The 11,750-nt window shown below is 37.2% G+C and overlaps 1 protein-coding gene across 2 annotated transcripts in view; it reads left to right on the top strand.

The window, feature by feature from the left end:
• Positions 1 to 418: 418 nt before the first annotated feature.
• The window catches only part of CLCN3 (chloride voltage-gated channel 3), a 46,756-nt gene continuing 35,424 nt past the window's right edge, over positions 419 to 11,750 (top strand). For both annotated transcript variants that reach the window (XM_003205387.3, XM_010709486.1), the window contains exon 1: positions 419 to 594. In XM_003205387.3, coding sequence (XP_003205435.1) covers positions 435 to 594 — 160 coding nt within the window. In that variant the 5' untranslated portion in view covers positions 419 to 434. The remainder of the gene's footprint in view (positions 595 to 11,750) is intronic.

The raw sequence follows: 11,750 nt of genomic DNA, 5'->3' as shown, positions 1-11,750 counted from the left end.
TTCCTTGCAAAATAATGTGTACAATTGTGTTTGTGGGACTACAGCTTTGGAGTGTTTGGAGAGAAACAGGTAACAGACTAAGGAGACATAGCACAAAGATAAAATCAGTTTTGAACCTGAGCACTGAGTGGATTTTGTGCTAGCACCATGGTGTGGTGCAGTGCACGTTTGTGTGGGGCATGCACATTTCAGCCTCGTTTACTGAAAGTGAAATACTTTCTTAAACATAGGAGAGCCCAAGAAAAGGGGTGAAGAAGCATCAACCAGTTAAATGTCAGAAAATGTTTGTTTAAAATGCTTATATAATACTATTACTGCTACGTTTTTGTAAGTTTAAATCATAGTGTCGTTTCATTTGATATAAACCTCAATCTTACTTGCATTTTCAAATATCAAATAACATGTTTTCTTTACATAGGTTATAAAGCAGCTAAATGGAGTCTGAGCAGCTGTTTCATAGAGGCTACTATCGAAACAGCTACAACAGTATAACCAGTGCAAGCAGCGATGAGGAGCTTCTAGATGGAGCAGGTGTAATTATGGACTTTCAGACCTCTGAAGATGACAATCTCTTGGATGGTGATGCATCAATTGGTAAGCTAATGTTAATTTAATCTTAAAATTGCTATTGGTTGTGTGTGGGATTTTGTTTTTATGTAACTAAAACCAACTGTTTTTTAATAGCTACTCAAAATTGCCTTTTAATCTCTCCCTCAAAAGCATGCTTTAAAGTTGAAAGTTGTGGAGAATTTTCCTGTGTTCTTGCCCGACAGTTGCATTATATGGAACTACGTCTGATGTAAGGCAGATAATAAGTTCTGGCAAATGACAAACTGCCTGTGAAGAAGGGGAAAGGTGACTATTCTGCAGTTGCCTAGTTTGCTTAGCTGTAAGGGGGTTCTGAGGCGTTACTGTCTTCAGTATTTCTTTTTGCACAGAAATCAACAGATAAATCTGTTTCTGCTCGATTTAGCTTCATATCTGCAAAACAGAGACAAAAACTGTATAAGCAGAGGTGTTAGGAGCAGTGCAAAACACCATGAGTGAAGTTTTGACTTGGTGAAAAGTTGCAAAGAAAAGAATATTGGCAAAAACATTGAAGTTGTAGAAAGAAGAAAGAACTGAGAAGGTCTGCCTTTTTATTTTAAATAGATTAGTTACTGGAGTGAAAGCTTTAACATCCTCTTAGCAATGATCAAAGAGAAGAATATAAAGAAAGGAAAGGAGGTAATTTCTGATAAACACAATTAGTTTAGTTAAATATATGCTTCTCTCATTTCCTCTTGTTTTATGTAAATTTGAACTCAGCCTCTTAATTTTTATATCACCCTTTCTTCTCCCATTAACACTTTGGTGTTTCTGCTCTGCACGCTCTTTCCTCTTTGCTATACTTAACACTTTGATCTTGCCATTATACTTGAGAGTTGTTGAAGCGTTGCAAGCATCCTTCTTATCTGTCTTTATATGCAATCAGGTGTGTCTTGAATGTGCAGTTATTTAATTTGTATAGTGATGCAGGTATGAAAAGGCCTGACACGTTCTATATGCATAAAAATCCCTTCTACTGAATTACTTGGGAAAACATCAGCATTAGGAAGTCAAGTACTTGATAGTTATAAATCAGAAGTGAACAATTGTCTTCTTTGTGTACTGCATGTGTCTTTTTGTGTAATGTACACTTGCTTGTGTAATGTAATATTTCTGTACAGAAAGTCTGAAAATACTTTGGTTATTGTTTATATAAACCCTCTGTATCATTTCAGATTTTAACAAGAAATACAATTTGCAGTAGAATAAACAGTTTCAGAGCCAGTATTCTGTCCCTTACTTGCTGTGAAATTATATCCATAAACTGAGATAGGTAGATGAGGTGATAGTTTTGTTTGCACCATCAACAGCAATGTTAATTGCTGTGTATGCTAGCAGTTCCTACCTTATTGTGATTCTGAAGTGTTGGAATGTGCACTGGAATGTAAATGTCAATCTATTTTCTTTACTGGAATTGAATTTTTTTGCTAATGGCATATCTGCTTGCCACAGTTCTGGTCATATAGCAAGATTTTGCAGTAGTAATAAGCACTATACCTACATGAAGGTGATTTATCTTTATTCAAGGAAAGGAGTAAATAATGGTAAATAGTACTCTAGAGAGTAAATAATGGTAAACAGCAGTAAATCAGAATCTGCTGTAAATTTTCTTTTTTAAGAAAAGATGTTTAAGAACATCTCCAAGAAAAGCTTTAAGTAAATGCAGGAAATGAATACTTGTGATTCTCATTCCTTATGTTTCTAGACATGTGAGGTGGTTCTGTGTGTTTTGAATTCAGCAAATCACATTGACAAGACTGAGCAAGCACTTCTGTGATGGACTACATGTCTTTTTTTTTTATTTCCTGTACTTCGTTACTGACTTTAGCAGCAACTGTTTTGTTGTTGTTGTTTTGGTTAGTTTTTTGTTTTGTTTTGTTACATACTCTCATTCTTTAATCTTCCTGTTATTAGCTTATTTTTGTTCTGTTGAATCTCAGTAGATTTCAGAATTCATCATACAGGGAGTGACTTGTTCTGGTAGCTGGAACATCTCATGCTTCTCAGCACTGCAAGCCCTTCAGAACTTCGTGTGCATTCGGCCCTTAAGTCTAATGCTGTGTTTTAGCTGATGAACCCTGCCAAAATCCCCAGCCCAATTTCAAAAATGTATGTTTTGGTTGTACATTAAGTCTGTAGGTCTGGAAGAATCTGTGAGCCTGGTTTCTTTGCAACTTGTGGAACATGGCAGTAGTGTATCTCTACTTAAAGTGATTGTGAAGTAATACAGGTAAATTGATGGCTGCATTGCCACAGAGAGCTTGGAGTACAGATGAGCTTAGGCATATATTTACCCTACTTGGAGAAGTTATCATGGACAATGAAGCATTTGTTGTAATTTTACAGTTAATGTAATAAAATACAAAATGATAGATTTTTTTTAAAAAGTCTGTGCAACAAAGGGAAAATACTGGACTAGGAAATTCTTTTTCACTTAGTGAAAAAGTACATTTTGACAGAAGAAAACATTGTGGAATTTCTAATTGTAGTCTTCTCCTTCCTTGTTCATAGGGTAATAAGTGAATGCAACAAGCCTCTCCAGTAGGCTTGGTAGGTCCTTCAGCATCAGAACAGTGATTCAGTAAAGCCTGCTCAGTACTGCCATTCTCAGTAACAGTCACACTTAACTGTGGCTTACAAAGCCAGTGAGGCTATGAGTGGTGAAAGCATGTGGGAATGGGATGATAGTGGGAAAGAATACTAATGATATATTCTACTTGCCTCTTGTGGGAAATTCCTTTATGTTATATAGGCCTAAACATGTGAACGTTAGCTGGAAGTAGTCTTCAGAAAGGCTTAGCATCTAAACTTGTGGGTATCTTTATTAATACTTCATTGGCAGAGATGTCCCTTATTTTAGTGTCACTTCTGATTTTCAGTTTGAATGGTTTTATGTAGTTCCATATGGGAGATTGACTGCTGGTATTTTACAGCAATCCTGTTTCTCATCACGCCATCTGTAAGTATGTATGTTAACTATCCTTTGCTGTGTCACCTGAGAAGAATACAGAAGTTAGCAGGGCTTGGAATTCGTTGATCTTTCAGGCCCCTTTCCACCTAAGCCATTCTGTGCAGTATTGCTGTACATGTCTGTATAGCAGTCATATCATGACTATATGCACTGTTTGTTGTAGACCTGTTACGTTATGCAGAAGCTGTTACATCTGCATAAATTTCAGATTTAGCAGCAGCATTATGGAAAAGAAGGAGGCATAGTGGAATGCTATGAGGAGATCTATAGTATTTAGTTAAAAAAAAAAAATACCACTGGAGTAGTTCAATATTTTCCATCATTTTACATGGGTAAAAGATACTGTCTCTAAGCAGAAGTGAAATTTCCAGAAGAAAAATGTTTTACCAGATTACTGTTTCATCTGGTAGCTGGATTAGGGGATGAAATGTGCTTTTACTTGCAGTTCCCTTGCCTTTCTTTAAAATCGAGAGAGGCTCAATTCTTGGCCACTGGCTGGGCCTGAAGATTGTGTGTTAGTTCAATTTTTTTTCCTCTTATGACTCTGATTTCAACGACCAGCGAGGTGAAGCTGAGAGGTTTCCATGGTTTTACTCAGAGTTGAGATTCATTAATATTATATAAAAGAAGACTACATCAATTTTAACTGTTGTTGCTGAAGTGTAGGCAAATTCAGCAGGAAGGTCGATTTTTGTAATGTTATCAGACTACAGTTTTTTCAGGGCACTGACTGAAATCAGATTATGTGAACTAAAAATGATTTACAAACAAGTGATCTTACTGGTATTTCCATGCCTGGGTACTTTGATCTGTCCCTGTGGAGTCTGTGTCCTTAGTGGGCTTGGAACTCTTTCCAATAGCTATGGTGCTTCTTGTTTCAGTTGAAGAAAACTGAGTTGCTTATATTGTGACTTCAGTGTGAAGACAGTTTACAGTCTGGCATATGGTGTTAACGTAAAATTGGCAATAGTTAACCTTAATATGACAACCTGTAAACTGGTAATTCAGAAGCTGCTGCTAGGGTAGCTTGTATCTGCTTGCAGTGATAGCAGCAGCACTGCTGAAGAATGTATGCCAGCAGATAATAATGCTAAACACTGCAGACACCCAAAACGGTCTTTACTTGTGAGCTTGGAATCCTTTGTCTAAAGTAAGGTGAAAGACCAAAGCAGTCAATTTTTAGCCTCCTAAAGGGGCTCTAATCACTAGCACTGAAATGTGGCATTGTCAGCTAGCGTTGTCATTATTTGAGACCAGAATGGAATTTTCAGCAAGTGCAGGTGGTTCTATATAAAAAGAAAATATTATCACACGAGAGGTTAAATGTTTAAGAAAGATCTAGAGGTTGTTTACTTTTCCAGCAACACATGGATATGTATGTTTTTTCCTACTTGGCAATCACAGTTTATAAAGAATACAAAGAAAAGGAACTTTTCTTCCATTTAAGAACTTCAGTTCTCATAATTTTGTTAGCTGTTTATTTTTGTTTTCCACAAATGCAAGCAAAGTCTTCAAAGTCATTTTGCACCATTGATGTGGTTTCTTTTCTGTAAGTAGTATAAAACTGACTTTGACATACCTCTTTTTGAAATTATATACACCCTGTTTTCCAAGTGAGTAATACTTGCATTAAAAGACTCATTGTACCTTTTTAGGTAAGGATTACATTTGCTCCCACATACAAAAGGGAGCGTGAAATAATTGGTAGCAATCATAAGAGCAAGCATGAGACACAGCTGGTTTCTTTGAAATAGCTAAATGTGCAGTTATCACTTATCTACTTTTTTCCTATCTAATTGTAGTGAGAGCTGCAGACTCTTTGCCTGTTTTTTGTATTAGTAATGAGGCCGAAAACAGGATATCTGGCAAGACAGAACCATGCTTGCTTTTACCTTTTTTACTGATAACACATTAAGTTAATTCTGTTAATCTGTCAGGAACACAAGTAGCCATGCGCTGTGTTTACATGGATAACTAGCTAATTAACAAGGTTCTTCCTTCCAGGACTTCAGAAATCCCTGGCAGAAAACAGTAACAGAAAAGTTAGCTGAAAGATTCTTGGGTTGGAGGGAGAAGGGGTTAAGGAGGAAAAAAAATAGATGATCTTAGTTATTGGATGTGTGAGATGTGGGTGTTTGAAGTATCTTTTGTATCTTACCTGTTCATTGTCATGGTGATTCTCCTTAGTTCAAATGTCATGCCTTGCAATTGATCCATAAGATTTTTTATTATGAAATACGGTGTATACTGTGATGTTACTTTTCTTTTAGCATGATTATTGTCTGTGATCCGTTACTTTTTTTAACATGATTATTCTCCAAAATGAAAATTCACTTCATCCTTTTCTAGTTGAACAGTCTGTAGTAGTTTTTCAGTACTAGCATGGGCTTTCACTGTATTTGAGGACTCACTTTTCTTCTTAGGTAAGGAACGTATTTTGTTTTATAACAGCTTTAATGACCTTTTATTCATTTCACTGTTGCTTTGTTCTCTCAGATGAGTTAAAGCATGTAGATACAATTTTAACCAAGTCAGTGTCAGACTCCAATGTTTTCTACAAAGGAGAATATACTAGCCCATTAACAACTGTTACTTACAGCCTTTCAAATGCATGGGTGGCACCCTGGAAGGAAATATCAGTATATCTGTTATACAGGAGCAGCCATACTGGGTCAAACCACAGGCTGACCTAGCTCAGCATTCTGTCTGACAGAGATCAGAGTACTTAAGGAAGAGTTAAAGCAGGGTGTGTGAGTGCTCCTTCCTCTCTCTGAGTGCTTGTACTGCAGTCCTGTTTGGTTGAGGGCTTTTCTATACGTAGTGGTGGTTTCTATGTTTTTAGTCCTTATCTGGGGATCTTTTTACCAGTGACTTCTTTTTGTGAAGTAATTCTTCAGCATGCACACCATTCTTTGACAAGTTTCAACATCTTATTTGGAAAACCATCACCTTTTCTTTATTTTGAATGTAAATCTAGGTATAAATACTGCTGAGAACAGCTGTAACTGCCAGAGTTTTGGCTTGGCTAGGCTCACACAGGCTGTGCATTAACATGGACTGACACACAGGCTTCATCATTCATCCTTGTACAACCCAACTGCTTAAACTATTCTTTTTGTTGATAGTTGCAGCTGTGGAAAACCTTTTATTGAGACAGTGGGTTTTTAAGAGATGTTATGAAGCTTATTGAAATGAAATTGATGTTGATACAAAATGTTTGATATGAAACTAGGACAAGGTGACCTGGAACTAGGACGTCTTGATTGTCTTGCTGAATACTTGCACTGTGATGAGGCCTATTATCTGTTGGCACAGGGATTAGTGCATGGATGGCACAGTGCTGTCCCTGTGAAAGGTGGTAGTCCTCTCTTAAGGGGTCAGAGAGAAAAGAATCATCAATTAAAACTCCATGTCTCCCACAAAAAGAAGCACATTAGAGCAATCATTTAACTGGGGCAAAGCAATGAACAGTGTATTAATGACCTCTGAAATATCCCAACCAGCTGTAGCTAATGTTTTTTCTTTCTGTGTACAGTGTATACTTGTTAGGAAAAATTAGTTGTCCTTGCCTTCTCTTTATAGTGCACTTGATCCTCCAACGTTGTAGCTCTTATTAGAGAAGATGGTTAAAAATAAGTTAAAACTGTTTTCCATTGCTACTTACTTTCTTCCCTCCTCTCTTACTTCTGTTCTAGGTTTTGGTTTGCTTAGCTGGACCTTGCAGCTATCTCATGCTTCGAATCATTTGTATTGCCTCTTTCTGAACCTTTTCCAATATCTTTAAGGAAGGGATCAGAACTTCACAGAGCATTTGGAAGATAGACATGTTGTGGAAATAAAGTAGAAGGTCTTCAATTTTGTTCTGACTTCTACTGGGTGTTGAGTTCATAATTTCATGAAATTCAAGTATGCCTGGAATAGTGCAGTATTCTTTTCAACAAAAATGGTGTTGATACTGCATCTGTGTTCATACAGCTTATGTATGTATGGAGAAGATTTAATGTGCATGAGGATAGGAAGTAAGCTTAATATATATGTGGCACATCTAGGGAGATATATACCTGATGGTGCAACTCAAATGTGGAAACCAAACTGCAAAATGAAAGTACTGGCCAAATGTGAACAACCCTAAGGCAGAAAAAAGCAATCTAGCAGATAAAGCCAATATCTTTATATGCACTTATGTAAGAGGAAAATGATTTTAGTAGCAGAATTTTCACTGTTGCTACAGGATGGAGAAATAAACATACGGAAAGGTGTTAAGCTGGTCAGACCATCTTCCTACTCAGATGCCATGTCTTCTAACAAGTGAGTTGTAATTACATGTTTAGCAGATTGAAATGTGAAGAAGGGAAGTGTCCCACTGCTTTTTCACCTTTGCATTGTTTTCTTATCTTTGCCTATCCTGTAGAGGAAAAGAACCAAAAAAAGGTAGGAAATAGCTAATAGCTAAGAAACTCAGGAAATGAAAGCAACTTGTTCTTATGTATACAGAAAATAGCGTGCTTTCATTTAAAAATCTTCCTTGCATGATTAGTACACTAAAACAAGATATTTTTTTATGGGAATTTAATGCTGACCAATTTTAAAAAAAACAGAATAAACAAAAATAAAAGTATCATAGCTGATAGCTCTATATAGTTGATCACAAGGGTTTTCTTCCACAGTCACTGGGGCGTAGATCATGAACAGTGTGATGGACAAACATGGAAAGAAGTGTAAAGAAACCTGAAGAGAGCAGTCTTGTATTTTGGGTGGAGATGTCAAAATAGTTTTTAGGGACTGAAGGCTTATTTTTTGTATGTTTTATTTTTGGTGTTACATGTTAATGCTGCACCACGTCTTCATTATTTGACCTCTTTTAAATCTGTTTCTTTCTTCTGCTCTAACATTTTGCCTGGCAACGGGAGCCTTTGCTCATATTTCACTGCCATGCAGTGAAGTTCAGCTGTCCTTAGAGGGGAGTCAATCTCAGAATTCATTACACAATGTGCTTGTGGCTGTATGACCTGTTTTACTACATTGTTTGCTAGTTGGGCTTGACTTCAATTGTCTTCTGTGTCTGACGAGTGACAAAAAGCACAACTGGAAGCTATACCATGCTGTAAAAGCATAATTCAGGTACCTGTGATTGACCAATGAAGAAGCAAGCCTGTTAGGCTCAATCCTGGAATAAAGTGTTCTCTGCTGGGTGAAAAGATTGTGAGCAGAATTAAATAACAAATTTGTAGGAAACAAGTAGTTATGAAAAAACAAAAGGCAAATGAAGAAGACAAGCGATTTTCTTTCTGTGTAATAAAATGCAAATAGTATAAAACCTGGAATGTGTTACCATTAAACACATTCCTCTGGGCTTCCTTGACTTCTGTTTTGTTGAAGCCCCATCTGCCTTTAAGAACGTAGCAGGATATGTTATAAATTTGTTTACATTTGCGTTATGTTTAGTCTCAAATGTTCCTGCCCTAGTTTGTCTCTCATTGAGGCTTTTGATAAGGTGGCAGTGGAAATAATAACAGTCTTGTGTACTGTGGCTTGATACAGAGCTGGGGAGCCTTTTGCCAATACTGTTGTGATTGAGTGCCGGTTTTATAATGAATGAAATAAGTTTGGGTCTCTGTAATTTGGAAGAAAAAAAAATACAAACATGACTGTGTCTGATTTGAAAGTGTATGCAACTGAACCTTTTCTTTCTGTTTTTCCTTCCTTGGGATTGTACCTTTAAGTTATCTTTCCCTGGATCTGTCTGGGAACTAGGAAGAGGCTGTTTGTCCTTCTTGTATTGTCTTTAGTTTTCCTCCTGCTGTCCTTGTGTGACCCAGATAAGAAAGCTTCGTGGTTTTGTACAGAATGAACACAGACTGAGGGGGCTGCAGGATCAGCACACTGACACAAGTTAGGTTAAAGGAGACATCAAGATGGCAGAGTGATTTGATCTGGGCTAGATTTGTCGCATGGATTGAGAAAAGGGTGAATGAAAGAGGAAATTAGAAACAAGGCAAGAGAATAAAGTAGGAAGGAAAGAATGGAAAGAAAAAGAATGGGAAACAGTAGAGTTTGGGACACTTGGTGTGTTTAGGTACCCTGTTAGTGGATGCTTTCATATGTGTCTGTGAACCGAGAGTGTATATGGATTAAATTAATTTCAAAATGGCTGGAATAGTAGCTGTTTTGCAAAGTAGCTCTTGTGTAGCATTTTCAAGATAACATTATCTTTTAGCTGTTGAAGGAGAAGCTTTTGTTTTGAGTAATAAGGAAGAAAATGACAGCAGTCACAAAAATCTTCTGTATCAGTCATACTGACATTTGTAATTACCTGACACATTTTTGTTACTTCTTGTTATTTAAGATCAGCATTAGTCGTACACCACATATTTGAAAAAAGACATGATTTTAATTTTCATTACCTGATGCAATGAAATTACATGCTCTATGACCAGAAGAAATGACATAATTGAGGGAAAAGAAAATGTATGTTTTATATGTAGCAAGGTGTTTGGCTGACTTCTTAGTATGATCTTGTGGAATGGTGCTTCACAATTAAAATTCTCTCTCCAGCCTTGCCTAAGGAAGCTATTGCAGCTTTGTAATACTTCCCTTCTTCCTCTCGACCTTGGTCTGTCAGCTGAAAACACCTTTTCCAGGGTCAGTCTGATCTGGCTGACCTGTAACTTGTTCGTATGTATTCAGATCCTGTATCTTACGTGTGTTTTTCTCTCTCTTCTTAAGAGGAAAAAAAAAAAAAATGTGGAAGAGGATTAAGGCAATTTTCTTCATTCTCAGTGTATTTTAAAGGCGTGTCATCCAAATACGTTGTGATATTTCCAGAACAATGGACTTAAAGTTCGTCTGCAAAGATTGATGCATCCAAGTAATGTTTAACAATAATAAGTGCCTGCTGAGAACAATAGAAGCACTCGGGTGTATGAAGTTATTTGAGCAAGGAGTATTCTGGGATAGAGGCCTTAGTATATAATTGTTGTGATGAAATCTCTTTGAAGCAAGCTGCTGTGTGAACCTGCTGCTCTGGGTCCCAGATACGCCATTTTAAGGGGTCTCAGTCACTGAAAATAAGGAGATTGTAAAACTAAATGTATGCTTTGCAACAAGTGCTCCTAATGTTATGTACACCATTTCAATGACTGCCATTCTGGATTTTATTGGACTTCACAATGGGAATAACTGATGCACTTTTTCAAACCAGGTAGAGAAGATATTTTGGAAGTATTAAATTGTATAGACTTACAGAAGTGTGGAAGGAAAAAGACTGTCTTTCTTAGATCAGGGTAACTTGCATAATGTCTTTTTCTGTTTTGCTTTTTTTCTTTAAAACAAAAATAATAAATAATAAAACACTTTTCATTGTTGTGTAGGGGATGGAATAATACCTGCCATGGTAGTGGCTATAAACAATGAGAACACAGGCTGCTGGGAACCGAGAAGGGAAAATGACTGTTCTGCTTTAACACTATACAGAGAACTGTATTTAGCAGCTTATCTACTAGCAGTGACCTTGGGAGGGCTTTTGCAAGTTAGTATTAGGTAGGGTCTAAAAAATTTATGAAGCAAGCACAAAGTTGTATCAGTTTTACATTGAAGACTTTGTCATTATTTTCCCCTATATCTGAAGTTTATCAGATACAACTTCTAGCTGCTCGCATCTTCTGTCTTTACCAATTTAGACTGAATTTTAGACTTCTGTGGAAATACTGCCTGTGCCTCAGGGCAGTGAATAAGTTCAGGTTGACAGGCTGGCCATTGCTCTGCTGTAATTTGTTCTTGTTGTCAGTTCAAAGGCCTTTGCTGGCAATGATCTTCCAGACTATGTTAGGTGAGTTATTTGTAACCCTTATTTCATGTAACTCCGATGTGGAGTTGAACTGCAATCAACGTATCGTAAATGCGCTGACAGCTCATTCTGTAAGGGTTCTTTTTTCAGATTACAAACACTGTTGCCATAGTTTTCCTGCTGCGAATGACTTTTTATTAGAGCCTTGTAATAGGATTACTGACTCCTGGTTACTGTTGAGGTGCGGAACTGAGAAGCGCAAAGATTTCTTGCATTTTCAGATCAATAATTTAGAGCCGAGAGGTGCTTTTACTCTGAAAAGTCTGGGGTCTCCCGTGGCACCAGAGGTGGTACCGGTGGGACAGTGCTGGAGCCGCGCTCCTCCCGAGCGGCGGGAAGCGTCCC

The sequence above is a fragment of the Meleagris gallopavo genome, chromosome 4, assembly GCF_000146605.3.
Source record: "Meleagris gallopavo isolate NT-WF06-2002-E0010 breed Aviagen turkey brand Nicholas breeding stock chromosome 4, Turkey_5.1, whole genome shotgun sequence".
Lineage (NCBI taxonomy): Eukaryota > Metazoa > Chordata > Aves > Galliformes > Phasianidae > Meleagris > Meleagris gallopavo.
Note: the sequence above shows the minus strand (reverse complement) of the source record. Positions and strands in the feature narration are given on the sequence as shown.